General features: G+C 44.8%; 1 protein-coding gene across 3 annotated transcripts in view; it reads left to right on the top strand.

The window, feature by feature from the left end:
• Nucleotides 1-1,513: 1,513 nt before the first annotated feature.
• The window catches only part of LOC109956723 (transcription factor COE3), a 155,836-nt gene continuing 143,936 nt past the window's right edge, over nucleotides 1,514-13,413 (top strand). For all 3 annotated transcript variants that reach the window (XM_020594052.1, XM_020594053.1, XM_020594050.1), the window contains exon 1: nucleotides 1,514-1,647. In XM_020594052.1, coding sequence (XP_020449708.1) covers nucleotides 1,514-1,647 — 134 coding nt within the window. The remainder of the gene's footprint in view (nucleotides 1,648-13,413) is intronic.

Raw genomic sequence — 13,413 nt, 5'->3', positions numbered from 1 at the left:
CAAGTTTGCGCGCTGCCCGTGTCAGTCAGCCTGAACGCGGGATGACAGAGGAGATTATTCCACATGAAACCAGTTAATCCCCCGGAATCTGAGGAAATCTGTGAGGTTTGGGGAAGTGAATACAGATTTCTGTTACTGATGAGGTTCTGTATTACAGTCTCGTATCCACCACTATAAATGGTGAGCGGACCTGTGCGGAGACACGCACGGAAGGTTGAGGTTGAACCTACTGTGGCCTGTTAAACTCAGCAGCTTAGTGAATCACACAATCAGGCAGAAGACTCTCAGATGTCCTAAACAGAAGTGACCGAATCCGCCACTTGTTTGACGGATGTTTGCAGAAACAAGAGTCAGTGTTGAAATCTGGCAGAAATGATGCGTAACCCGGTAAAAAATGCCTCCTGCGCTGGAAGAGGTGGTTTGTAACTCATCGCATCAACAGATTCCCTTACACAGTGTGGTTTGAAACTGTGGCTGAATGTTGGAATCACCTCCATCCGGTTCAGTTTCACATGTCACTTTGTTTATTCCAGTGTTTAAAATGTCTAAACGTTTCCATCTTGAAGTCACTTTGCACATTCAGCAGTCGGATCGTTTTCTCTCATTAACTCTAATCTCTCCCTGTTGTTTGGATCCACTTTAAAAATTCACATGTGAACGTCATTTTTTACAGTGCGCACGGTCGAACACGCGGAAACCCATATTTGGCGTGCGCTTTAAAAAACAATGACGCGACGCGCGACATCGTCCAATGAGGCGCCAGAGGTGCGACCGATATTCAAATTAGAGGTCCTTATTTGGACGTGCCACGCCCCCTCCTGGTCCACGCCGGTCCCCCGGGAGCTGCCGAGCCCTGGACCCGGGAGAAGGAGCTCTCCACTGGGACAGAGGAGCCATAAAGAGCCGGGGAGGGAGGGGATGAGATTTCTCGCTGCCCAATCCCCCTTTTCCCCCGGGAGCAGCAGCCTTCCACGGTCCGTCCCTCCCTCTTGTTTGCTAATCATTTCATTTTACTCCTTTTTGAAGCGGAGGCTTGTTTTTTATCCCACTTTTCATTTTTCCACAATCCGCGGCTGCTCGCCTCCCTCTGATCCCCGGCTCTCCCCGCTCCGTTCTCCCAGTGTCAGGCTCTCCGTACTGGCTGATTCTCCTGCGTGTGTGCGTCTCTCTCCGGCTCCTCTGAGATGCTCTCCCCGCTCTCTGCTCCTCTCTCCGCCCTCTTTTAACTTCACTGAGACGCCGGTTTAAAGTCAGGGCTGCTGCGAGCAGGGGCTGGGATCTAAAACGAGCCCGGAGAAACCCAGAGGGATCCGGGACTCTTCTCTGGATCAGGACCCTTTACTTTGGGGAAGCGCGCTAGTGTGCCCCTCATCCCCTTCCTCCCCTCTCCTTCTCTTTTCTGCATCTTAATCCAGGTGGTCCTCTGGCTTTTTGAGTGGCTGGTACAGGGAGGATTATTCTTCTTCTTTCTTCTTGTTTCTGGTGAAGACAAAGCTCCCAGAAGGACACTTTGATGTTCTCAATCCAGGACAGCCTCCCCCGGGGGGCACTGACCATGAAGGAGGAGCCGCTCCCCACCGGCATGACCCCGGTCCGCTCCTGGATGCAGGGCGCAGGGATTTTGGACGCCAACACAGCGGCCCAGAGGTAAAAATATCATCTCTGTGCTTCCAGTGCCAATCGGTCGATTAACGCCACAGCTAGAAAACGTGAAGGTGAAAGTCATGTGTGCGACGTCCACGACAGTGACACGCGCCCAAAGTTCCATTCAGCCTGCAGGGCGAATGATGCGGAATAGTGGGTTGAAAAGCAGTTCGTGCTCCTGCAGAGTTCACGTAGCTACAGGAGCAGTATTAGTTTGTTACTGGGAATAAAATACGAAAAATGTCAAACTACACAGAAAATGAACTGTGCACGCGAAACATCTCCCATTTTACATCCGGAAAAAGATCAAATAACTAAAACATGCAGAAAAAGCTGAAAACCTCTGACAGCAAACTTTTAGTGTGACCTGTCAGAGCCATCAGCTGTTCGGTGTGAGAATCTCTAGGTTTACAGTCGAGGTGCTTCAGTAGGAACCGGCTTGGTTCCGCGGCTCCCCTGGAAATATAAAGCGTGGATTTGTTTGGAATTAAAACAAAAAACTAAACTAAACTAAAGCAAAAAGGATCAAGGCATGAAATTACGCGAGGCATAAGCAGCATTGCTCCAACCACCAGGGTGGATGGTTTCAGCGCTGAGCCGTGGCCCCATCACGGCGACTCCCTCCGTCTCTCCGCCGGACTCGGGTTCTTCAGCTGCCCGGTGCGAGCGGAGACAGACACCGAAGTGTTTTCCCACTCGCACGCGTCTTTTAAAACCAAAACTGAACTTGGACTAATGTTGTGTTCTCGCACGCCGCAGCTCTGATCAATCTTTTAAACAAATCTGACGTGCGGTTTGGTGTTGCACGAACACGCCGAGCGCAAAGAGGCGGCGGGAGGAGCGCAGAGCTGCAGCCGCTTCCCGCGTCTCTAATCCGGGGTGTTTACATCTTTTTAGGAGATAATTGAAACAATTAGTACATGACTGTTTAATTAATCAACACAACGATTTCCCGTTAAACCCAAACGGCGTAGAGGACAAAACCCTAAGCGGCGGATCTATTTCAGTAAAAGAAAACTGAAGCGATATTTTATTAATGAACCAAGTCAGAGAAGAAATAAAGCAAAATTTAACGGAGTCACAGATTAAATTAAAACGTTGTGCAGCTTTTCACAGGCAGAATAAAATAAGTTGGCGATGCCAAGAGCCGGCAGCCCCGAGCCTCGCTTCGACATTCATCCATTTCACTTTTTATATATTTATATATATTTAGTGTCACTAAAATTGGGAAATATTAATTTCAAAGCTGGCGGAAATCTTATTGGTGAAAAACTCCAGAACCAGCAGCCTATATTAAAAATATAATTTCAGAGTTTTAAAGGTCAAACAATTCTCCTTTGTCTCTAAACTCCAACGTGATTTTCTGGTAAATCGGGGCTTCAGTGACGGCGCCAAGCAGCGGGGGTAGGTCGCTAAATGTGCCAGGTGAGCTGGGATCTGACCGCTTTACGCACATAAATCAGTGCGGCTTTAAATCACCTGAGCATCAGCAGCGAGAGGAAGCGACCGACAGCACGTCCACCAGCCGCGAACACGTCCAGCCGCGTCCTCGGCTCTGCCAACTTTCACTCACTTCCTCTGCTTTCCAACTGCTTTTCCCTTTCTTCCCATGAAGGGAATTTTGCGGAATTAAATTCTTTCAGCTCCAAAATGTGCAACAAGATTCAGGAATTAAAATGACGAACTTTTCGTTTTTTTCACAAAACAAACATTTCGGGTAAATTTGATTATGTCGTTGCATCCTACAGGTGAATGCACAAAAAAGGAAACACCTGTGTCACAGAGGAAGTGATTGTTCATGTAAGGACATTAAAACCCAACACCCAGTTTTATCTGAAACAAAGCCGGAAGCAGCTTTATTGTCCAAATGTGTTCACACACGAGACGAGCAACAGCAGCATCAGCATCAGGGACTGACACTTATATTTATATATTTAAAAAGCAGAATCTAGTTGTTGTTTTCACACCTGTGAATATCGATTAACCCCCAGAAATTCCAAATGAATTTATTTATTTTTTATGCTGACATAGTGAAATGTCTAAAATATGTGCAGTTTATATTGAGAGAAAATCAAGGCACGTGCACGAAGCTTCTCCAGTTTGGCTGAAAATGACTTAAACAACCAAGTGATTATCAAAAGTGCCTGACTGACTAAACTAGTGATAACTTCAGCTGAGCAGTGTGTTTGTGTACTTTAGGCCATTATATGAGACATTTAAATTTAAATGGACAGACACATATATTCACTCACTGGCCACTTTATTAGGTACACCTGTACCGTTGTGTGCACTTCCGCCTTAACATCTGTGTTTATGAAGCTCAGAATGTTTCAGTCTCTGGTGAAATTGTCATACATGTATAAATTCATTGCTATGTTTATTACTGGGGTCACAGCTAAAGGTGGTACAAACTGGACTACTTCATATCCAGAGGTGTCTCTGTATTTCTGCCCTGAGGGTCAGAATATTAAGAACATCTCTTAATATACTGTGTTCCAGTACAACACCACCTGTAATAAACATAGCAATGAATTTATACATTTATGACAAATTCACCAGAAACTGAAACATGTTGAGCTTCATAAACACAGATGTTAAGGCAGAAGTGTTGCACTGAAGTGCACACAGCGATACAGGTGTACCTAATAAAGTGGCCAGTGAGTGTATATATTTTTATATAAGTAACTTTCATAATGTGCGTGTTACATTTTAATATATGATGTGAATGTTACACAGATACAAAATGTTTATGCAACCAAAAATCACACACGTGTCCTCAGACCCTGGACTTGAAGGAAAAACTCCAGAAAGTAATGTTTGAGGGCAAAATGACAGAGACAGGTCAGAGGTCATTCTTTCCAGTGTCCCCTCTCCGCAGACCCTCGGCTCAAAGCACAGAAAAACTCAGAGGAGACGTTAAGCTGCCAGGACGTGAATCAATTCAGAAAGCTGCTGAAGTCCAAACTGAAGATTTCCCAGCCAGGTACCGACAGCAGCAAGAGAAAGCATCCAGAAGAGCCACGTGTTTAGAGCAGCACTTAGAAAGAACCATGTTTGCAGGAGGCAAACGGAGGCTGAAACAGATGTCCCCCCAAAAAATCTCTTTTTGTGCTCGGCTCTGATTCAAGTGCGTCGCTGTGTCAGCGTAGCGTCTTTACGTCCACCGACGTTTAACCCTCGTTCACTAACCTTAAAACATTAAAGTGTCAAACGTGCGCCGTTGAGCTGGGACTTTGACCCTGATGGTCCTCGGGCTGATGCAGTCACTTTGACTGAGGTGTTATTGATCAGATTTTTAAGGTTTTACAGACACATGAGTGTGAAGAGTCTTGCTTCATTTTGAAGACAAAAACCCACAAACTTTGAGCTGCACTGTGTGTGTTGTGCGTTTTGCTGGGAGTCACAGGAAATTTGAGTCATGCGTGTTGAGCCCCGCAGACGGATTTACAATCTGAACAACATACGACATCCTTGGAGCTTTGATTTAGACGAGGAAAACGCCACAAAAATCCCCTTTAACAGGAAAAACAGGAGAAACCTCAGGATGCGCAGATGGACGAGCAGAGCTGCAGAAAGAACAGGAATGAATTTAAGGGATTTATTTGAATGGTTACAGAAGGCATTCAATTAATTTAAGGCTCTGTATAGAGGGGAATGTGGTGATTTGTACTAAGGCCTCGGCTGTTTCTCTGAGGGGAAGCTTGTTGTTTTTTCAAGCTCCAGATAAAACCTGAAAGTTTCAGGTTACTGAGCGTGTTGTGTTTTCACAGAAACACGTCACCTTAAATTGCCTAAAATCACATTTTACAGCTTTGCCTTCGAAGGCTTCACAGTCTGCACAGCGAGCAGAGTCTGCACTCAGACGACAGAGAAACAGGAGGAATCCACTCGGCTCTGTTTCTCTGTCGGTGTCTGAGGAGGAGCTGCACGTCTGGGTTTTTAACTCTGCATTCTGAGCCCACTGTGCTGCCAATAACCCTGTTTTGAGTCTGGGAATCGTGCAGTCAATTGTATTAATATTTACAGTGTAACAGAGGACGTCCTCTGTCCTCATAGCCCCGGGTCACCCTCTGCTACAACGCCTCAGAGAGGAGGCGGATCTCCAAACCTCAGACATGTACAACAGATAAACCGGGCTGACAGCACCCGTAAACCGAGACGTGAAATCAGTAGGATCAACTCCAGAACATATACAGAGAAAAAGGACAGATGGGCGACGCATCGTAATCTATTTGATCAACATAATAGGATGGATCATCTAGAAAAATCCTCATAACTTTAATCCTACAGAAAGACAGAACACGGTCTGTTAATGAACACGAGGATCGCACAGCCACTGTTAAATAAACACTTTAATATTCCACAAAAAGGAACAATTTCAGATGAAAGTTTCACAAATAAATCTAACAGTACTGGTGTATATTGGACTAACAACAGATATGGATTAAAACCTGGCAAAAGATCATGTGAAATAAATGAAGTACAAATATATTAAGTGTAATAATTTAAAGGCCCAGTTTGTGTTTCACGTGTGAAGCGATATTTGTTTCGACAGCTGACCTTTAACTTCTTATTTTCAATTCATACTTGTGTTGAATTTAACTGATTTGAATTTGAATGAAAAGCTGGTGGACATGGCAACAAGTAGATGTTGACCTGAGGTTTCCTGGAGCAGACGTGGGGCATGAAGATTAGATTCCTCACACCCTCACGTGCTGCGTCTCGCCCACAGCGTTCACCCAGGTCTGTACCTCTGGAGCTGTTCTCTATCATACACGAATGCTGAAAGCTGTCGTTACACCTGCTGCCACAAGCTGACGTGTTCATGTTGATCTGCTGTGTCTGTAAACCAGGAGACAGACGCTGAAGCCAAACAGCAAAGCTGCTGTCCGTTCATTCACAAAGACAATCCCACTACTCTACCCGTTGTCCTCAACAACCAGAGTATCTTACACTGTGTAAACGTCCTATTTACACAGAGCTGCTGACATTTCTGCTCATCACAATCAGAAATCTCTACAGCTGCCATTTGAATCTGGCAATTTACGTCTTTGAGAAGTCTGTAAATCAGTGTAGACGTCAGGCGATTCATTGTTTGGTGTTAGTGAAAGATCGGCAGTGAAGCCTCACGTCACACTTTGAGCTCTGAGAACTTAACAGCATGTGAACCGGTCGGGGGGGACACGTGGAGCCATGTTGGAGTTTGTGCTAGACTCACTGCAGCAAACTGTTTGGGGCACAAATATAAAAAAGGCTTATTTAAGGTGTGTGTGTGTGGTTAGACCTTCAGTCACTGATGTAGGGGTTCATACCACGAGCACAGAGATGGGTCTGTGCACCTTGTTTGTCTGTAGACACCTGAAGAATGAAACCATGTGATAAGTGAGTGTTGGTGAGTTGCACTACTGCTGTTAGGAAGACGCTGGTTTGAATCCTGTGTGGTGAAGTCTGTCTGCGACAGCCACGACTACTCACGGGCGCTTTTAGGATTCATGTTTTCCTTGTTTTGGTTTTGTGTAAACTCACATGTTTGTTTCCGTGCTGCTGGGTGTGAACTGTGTTGTATTCCAGCAGGTGAAAAAGACTTCCACTTCCTGCTCACGCACTGAAGACGTGTTAAATGACATCACCTTTGAGTCCCTGTGGGCCTTTGTCAGAATTAAATGTACTAAAATCACAGGTGACAGATGAGAGGTCAAACCCCCACCGAGCACCCAGCAGGGCCGAGTCTGCAAAGCAGCGTCAGGTCTCCTCTGTCGGAGAAGGAAGCGTCCTTCTTCCAACCCAGATCCCCTCACTGTGTCCGCCCCCACTGTGTCCGACCCACTGTGTCTGACCCACTGTGTCCGACCCCTCTGTGTCCGACCCCATGTGTCCGACCCACTGTGTCCGACCCCATGTGTCCGACCCACTGTGTCCGACCCCTCTGTGTCCGTGTCGTCCTCATGAAGCCATTCAGTGACCTAGAGCTGAAGCCATGCGTCAGTTCACTGGTAGAAAATGAACCTCAGCTATTTAGAAGCAACAGTCACCGACATGTTCTGGTTCCACCTTCTTTAATGTGAGGAGCTGATGCTTTTCTTTGTCAGACATGAGAATCAGCTGAGTCTCTGTGGATCTGTTGGTTGGACACAACGAGACGCGTGGAGACGCCACCTTTGGCTCTGGAGAGTCACAGTGGGACTTTATCCCCAGTGTTTGACATTCTGGGGATAAACTGATCAGATCAGACCATCAGGACGATGATCAGCTGATTGATCAGTGGCCCTGCTGGTTGGATGTCCACTCAGTCAGGAGTTTACTTTCATTTGTCAAGGTTTGTTGAACTAAAGGAAGATCAGAATCAAAATCATCTTTAATGGACACGTACGTTTGAACATCCAGGAATTTGACAGAGGCTCTCAGTGTGTTTGTAGGCAACAGGGAATAGAAAACAACAAAAATAAAGAAATAAAAACAGAAAAATTCAAAATAATTTTAAAAAGTGCATTAAATTGAAGTATGTGCAGTCAAACAAACACAAATAGATTTTACATGACCAATTCTGAAATCACTCATATTTCACACAAAGCTAATTTTTTGGTATCACTATATTATAATTCCCATATGTGTCATTAATAAGCAGCATATTTACACAATAACGCGTCGGTCACCAACTCCTCCTGGATGCTGCTGTGTCAACACACACTAAATGGTAAACTAGTAAAACAACGACCGGGGTGAACGTTACTCCTTCTGCAGACTGGCCCGTTTCACATTAGTATAGATGATGTTACTGGGTTATAATGATTGATACAGTATTGTTTTATTATTGAGTAAACGAACTCTCCACCACCGATCCCAGGTCTACCTTTATTCAAATGTCATTGGAGATCGAAGTTTTCTTTTAAGAAAATGTTCTATCTGCTGCTGATGTGTTCATCATCAGAGGGTTGTGTACCGCTATAAAGGCTAGAGTAGGGTGAAGCCTCTCGGAGCATTTCTGTGGAGGTTTATACCTTTTATTAAAGAGCACAGGAGGCGAGGCCGAGGCTGAGGCTGAGGCTGAGGCTGAGCGGTGGAGCTGTCGCCCCAGGCTGCTGCAGCTTCACGGTCAGCGCCGCCTTCGCCTGCTGTGATTCGCAGAAACCACATGTTCTCCACCTGGTCCCACACGTGTGAAAGACTAAAGTGACCACAGAGTGAGCACAACGGACTCACCTGCACGTTCTTCACCTGTCACTCAGGTCACTGCTCTGCTGGTGTGTGTGTGTGTGAGTGTGTGCGGTTCTGTTCCATACGTGCAAAAACAAGACCCATGTTTTTGTGATTCTTGAAAAGAAGCACAGACACTAAAACGACCCTGCCGTTACTTTTAGTTCATGACTTGATGTATAGAAACAAATGTAACAGTAGTTGTGGCAGGTGGAAATGCTCGGCCATGTTTGCACATGGCTGTATATGTATCAGAGTGAGAGTGTGCACATAGCTCTGTACGTGCATCATCTGTGCCGCAGCAGCCTAGTGTCAGGAGTCGATTTACGTGCTGAACCATTCAGTCTGTGCAGGAGACACGACTCCGTGTCCCCTTACACTTGTAAACAGTGAGCTTTATTTTGAAGTATTCTGTGGGCACTTCATTAGAAACTGGGCAGCAGAGAGACGACAGCCTGTGGAACCACAAACCTGAGTGTGCATGGTCAGCACCTTGCGCCTCTATCCAGCAGGATGCACATCTGAACATATAGCACACGTCCAGCCCTCGCTAAGAGAAGCTGTAATAAAAACCAGGCCTCCCTCAGCTGGTTTTGCTTGTGGTTGCAGGTCTGAAGCCGTTTTCACACATGTAACGTTTCTGCTCCATCTGTTTAAGTGTCAGCGGTTGAATGCAACCAAATGCATTTGCTCACGTGCTACGACTTCAACGTCCTTGCACTTTACTGGAGTGTTTCCATTTTATGCAACTATATACTTCTACTGCACTGTGTTTCAGAGGCAAATACTTTCTACTGCATTTGTCTGACAGCTGCAGTTACTTTTCAGTTTACAGCTTTTCATCCCCCTCCTGAACCACGTGTCTCTGGGTGTGGTCATTCTGAACTGGAAGTTAGATAAATAGACTGATTAAACTCATTTCTTAGTGGGTTTTAAACTCATTCTCCCACATCTTAGTTAAATAAACCAATTGAAAAAAAGCCTGTGATTAGCTGGAAGATGCATGATCACCGAGCTGAGAGCAGGTTTGTCAGACGGGGGGTGAGGCTACACATACATGAGAGGTTGTAGAATATGATGCATTGCTGCCGATCAGAGTATCCACAGTCTATAAAGTTGGTGGCTTTAAAACATCATTAAACAGCCGCAGCAGTAAAGTACACATTAATGCAGCAGTGATATTAATCCAAACACATCATTTACTGCAAAGCAGTAAAACACACACGGGGGCCATTTTTCTGCAGAATGAGTACTTTCACTTTTCTTTCTTTAAGTACACAACAGTACCTACAGTACAGTACACACTTTTACTTGTAGTGGAGTATTCTTACGGTGTGGTACTGCTGCTTTTACTGAAGTACTTCTTCCATGGCTGCTTGTTGCGAGTCGGACCGAGGGACGTGTTGTGTTCATGCTCCCCTTCACAGACACACACACAGTGGTCCTGTGATGTTCGGGGCACTGAGCTGAGACAAGTTCTGAGAACCAGGATGAAGAGTGAGTGAAGTTTTAATTAATGAAATGCGTTAACATCATCTCACATCTGTTGTGTAAACATGAGCTGAGTCACACACAGAGCGGTGCCCCGACGCCATATGAGTATTACATATTTCAGACCCTCTTAGTGCAACTTGACTCTCGCCGACTTGCTGACCATAGCACACCCAGAGAATCAGGTGTGAGGAGTGACAACCCCTTAATGCCCCAGAAGCAGCTGCCCGCTGGGCCGTGGAGTCTCTACCCCGTTCCCTTATGGAGCTGACCAGGGCCAGGATCACCTAACAGACCGTTGTCATTGTGTGACCTCTATAGGCCAGTCCCATGCACCGTGGTCACCCCTCTATCTTTGGGGTGCATGTAGCTGTAATACTTCTCTGCTGAGTAGAGACAAATACTGCAGCAGCAGAACCTGATCACCATATAGCAGAAGGGGTCTCTTACCTTTCTCCCTGGGGGGGGGACACGGTGAGGTGTTTGAAGAAGACAGCAGGAGAATCAGACTAAGTTTAAAAAAATAAAGAAGTTACAAATCTAGTTTTCTGAGACACAAGATTAATCAGAACCGAACTAATACAATCAGAAACTATTTCGAAGCAGGTGGACTGCCTGAACCGGTCTTTGTCCTGGTGCCTGGATGTCCAAATACAGGAACTAGCAAAAAGTCTCAAACCTCTTGTCTCTCCTTCTTTCAATCCTCCATCTCTTCATGATGATGAACCCACCCTTCTTCCTCAAGTGATAAACCACTGATCGCTAGCTCCCTCTGCCCTTCCTATCAATAAGCTGGTAAAAGAAAACCCTCCAGAGAACTTTATTGTTTAACTTGAAATAACCTCCTTTCCTTTATGGATGCATAATGGCATCCTGGCTGTTTACTCTTGGCATTTTTGACATGAAACCTTGGTGCATATTAGCAGGTATAGTTGTTTTTGCAATTCAGCCTTGTTGCAAGCGTTCACCTCTGTGTAACGTCACCACATCACCACCACCCTGTTGCCACTTCATCATCTTTAGCATATAGTATCACCTATGCAGTAAATACTGAGCCAGTATTATAATAAAGATAACATAAGAACTGTTTAAAACTAATCATCAACAACCAGCAGTTTCATAATTGCTCTTAGATTACATCATACATGCTGACGATTTCTACTTTATACTGGTATGGCTAATGCCCACAGGATAAATGGAACTATATGAAAACCAAACCCAAACAGTTCAAAGTATAAGTAAGAAAACTAAAACCATCAACCTCATGAACGCCTGTGATCTGAAACAATATCAAAAACAATTTGACTTCATACCTGATAAAACACGTCAAAAATTGAGTGTATCAAAAGAAAACAAGTTTCCAAAATATAAGGTAAGACATAAAACGATCATAATACAAAAACGAAATATCAATGATTATGGATATCTGAATCAAACATCAGCAAGAGTAGATATGAAAACTACAGTTTATGGCTAAAGTATAAATCAAATGTAAAACATTTCAGTACATCCCACAAAGTAGCTCAAGTGATTCACCTCCTGAAATAACAAATCATAGTTAGCAGCATTTATTGGGCAGTGAAATCAGTCAGCGTTTATGGCCCCAGGAAGACACAGGACAGGAAACTGCAACAAAATGATGTTGGTTTGCGAGAAATGAGGCGGGCCTCACACTCGTTCAGAATTCACAACACATCATTTGACGGTGAATCCTGCAGATGCTGCACAAGCAGAGAAGGACAGGATGATGCGTTTCCTTCCTGTTTGCTCACACGCTGTATGTTAAGGCTTTATTTATCTGAACACACAGGGAGTGACTGTTACTGTGGTCATTTACACTGCCAGTGGTAGAAGACGTGGATTCATAATCTGCCTCTGCATGTTTCTTTTTTTGTAGAACCTTAGTCCGTTTTCAGACGTTTCTTTACGTCGAGCAGAGCTGAAAATAAAAAGAATACTTTAGTACAGTTACCTCAAATTTACACTTAAGTCCAGTATGTGACTAAATGTACTTAGCTACCCGCTGATGAACAGACAGTGTTGGCAGCTGTGTGTGTCTGTGTGTTCTTGTACTTGCTATATAGCAACAACCAAAACAATATTTCTTTGCTACAAAGTGAGGACATTTTGTCCAGTCCTCACTGAAAGACTGAGCAGAGTGAGTGATCCTGTCCTCCGCGCCCTATCTTTGTCCTCTGGGGTTAAAGGGGGGTCATAAACTACATGGGGCCGGTGTGGGGCAGTTCAGGTGAGGTCGAGATCCTCACTTTGTTGGTCGTGTCATTTCTCATGGGCTCAGTCCAGGGGCGTTTGCTGTTCCTCTCAGCGCTCCCCGGTGGCGGGTACGAAGGAGATCTGGGGAAGAAAAATCCTCATCTGTACGTGGGGACGGATCTGTAGAGTGTGGCAGTGATGGATCTGAGTGCTGAGAGAGTTTGTATCAGACATGACTACGGCTGCAGGATGATGGAGAGGTCAGCAAAGGCCTCCCACGATTTTTTATAAGCACTGTGTTTTTCCACCCGGGTGAGAACTAACACACCTCCTCCTGCATTTGTCAACACCAGTTTTATTCACTAACCTCCGCTTGAAAAAAATCAGCATTTCTCATCCTCATGAAGATGCTCATCTTCTCTCAGTTTCTCACATCGATGTGCCAAGTAGAGCAAAGTAATCCAAAACTCACAGGGGGAAATCCAGTTACACTGGTAATCGGATTAGGTGGGGCATCGCACTGAGCAGAGTATGAAATCTGATGGCAAATATACTGAGGAAATGTGCTGATAAGTGTTGTTATGTTGCTACATGTGGTTTGGTCTTTTCTGTGTAGTTTCTCAAGTAATCAGAGCAACAGTGGCAGTAATCAGATTACATTACTGAACCAGAACGAACTGGGATAACCTGAATCCTGAACCACGCCAACGAGAGTGTGAGGAATAAATAAAGGATGAGATTTAAAGAATCAGGAACCAACTTAAAAACATTGTTGGTTAATCACCAAACTCTATTGGAAAAGTCAACAATTTAACATTTTTTGTAAACTAGTTGCAGACAAATTCCTTCTCTTCTCGTCTAAGTCAGATA

The sequence above is a fragment of the Monopterus albus genome, unplaced genomic scaffold (assembly GCF_001952655.1).
Source record: "Monopterus albus unplaced genomic scaffold, M_albus_1.0 scaffold21.1, whole genome shotgun sequence".
NCBI classification, from domain to species: domain Eukaryota; kingdom Metazoa; phylum Chordata; class Actinopteri; order Synbranchiformes; family Synbranchidae; genus Monopterus; species Monopterus albus.
Note: the sequence above shows the minus strand (reverse complement) of the source record. Positions and strands in the feature narration are given on the sequence as shown.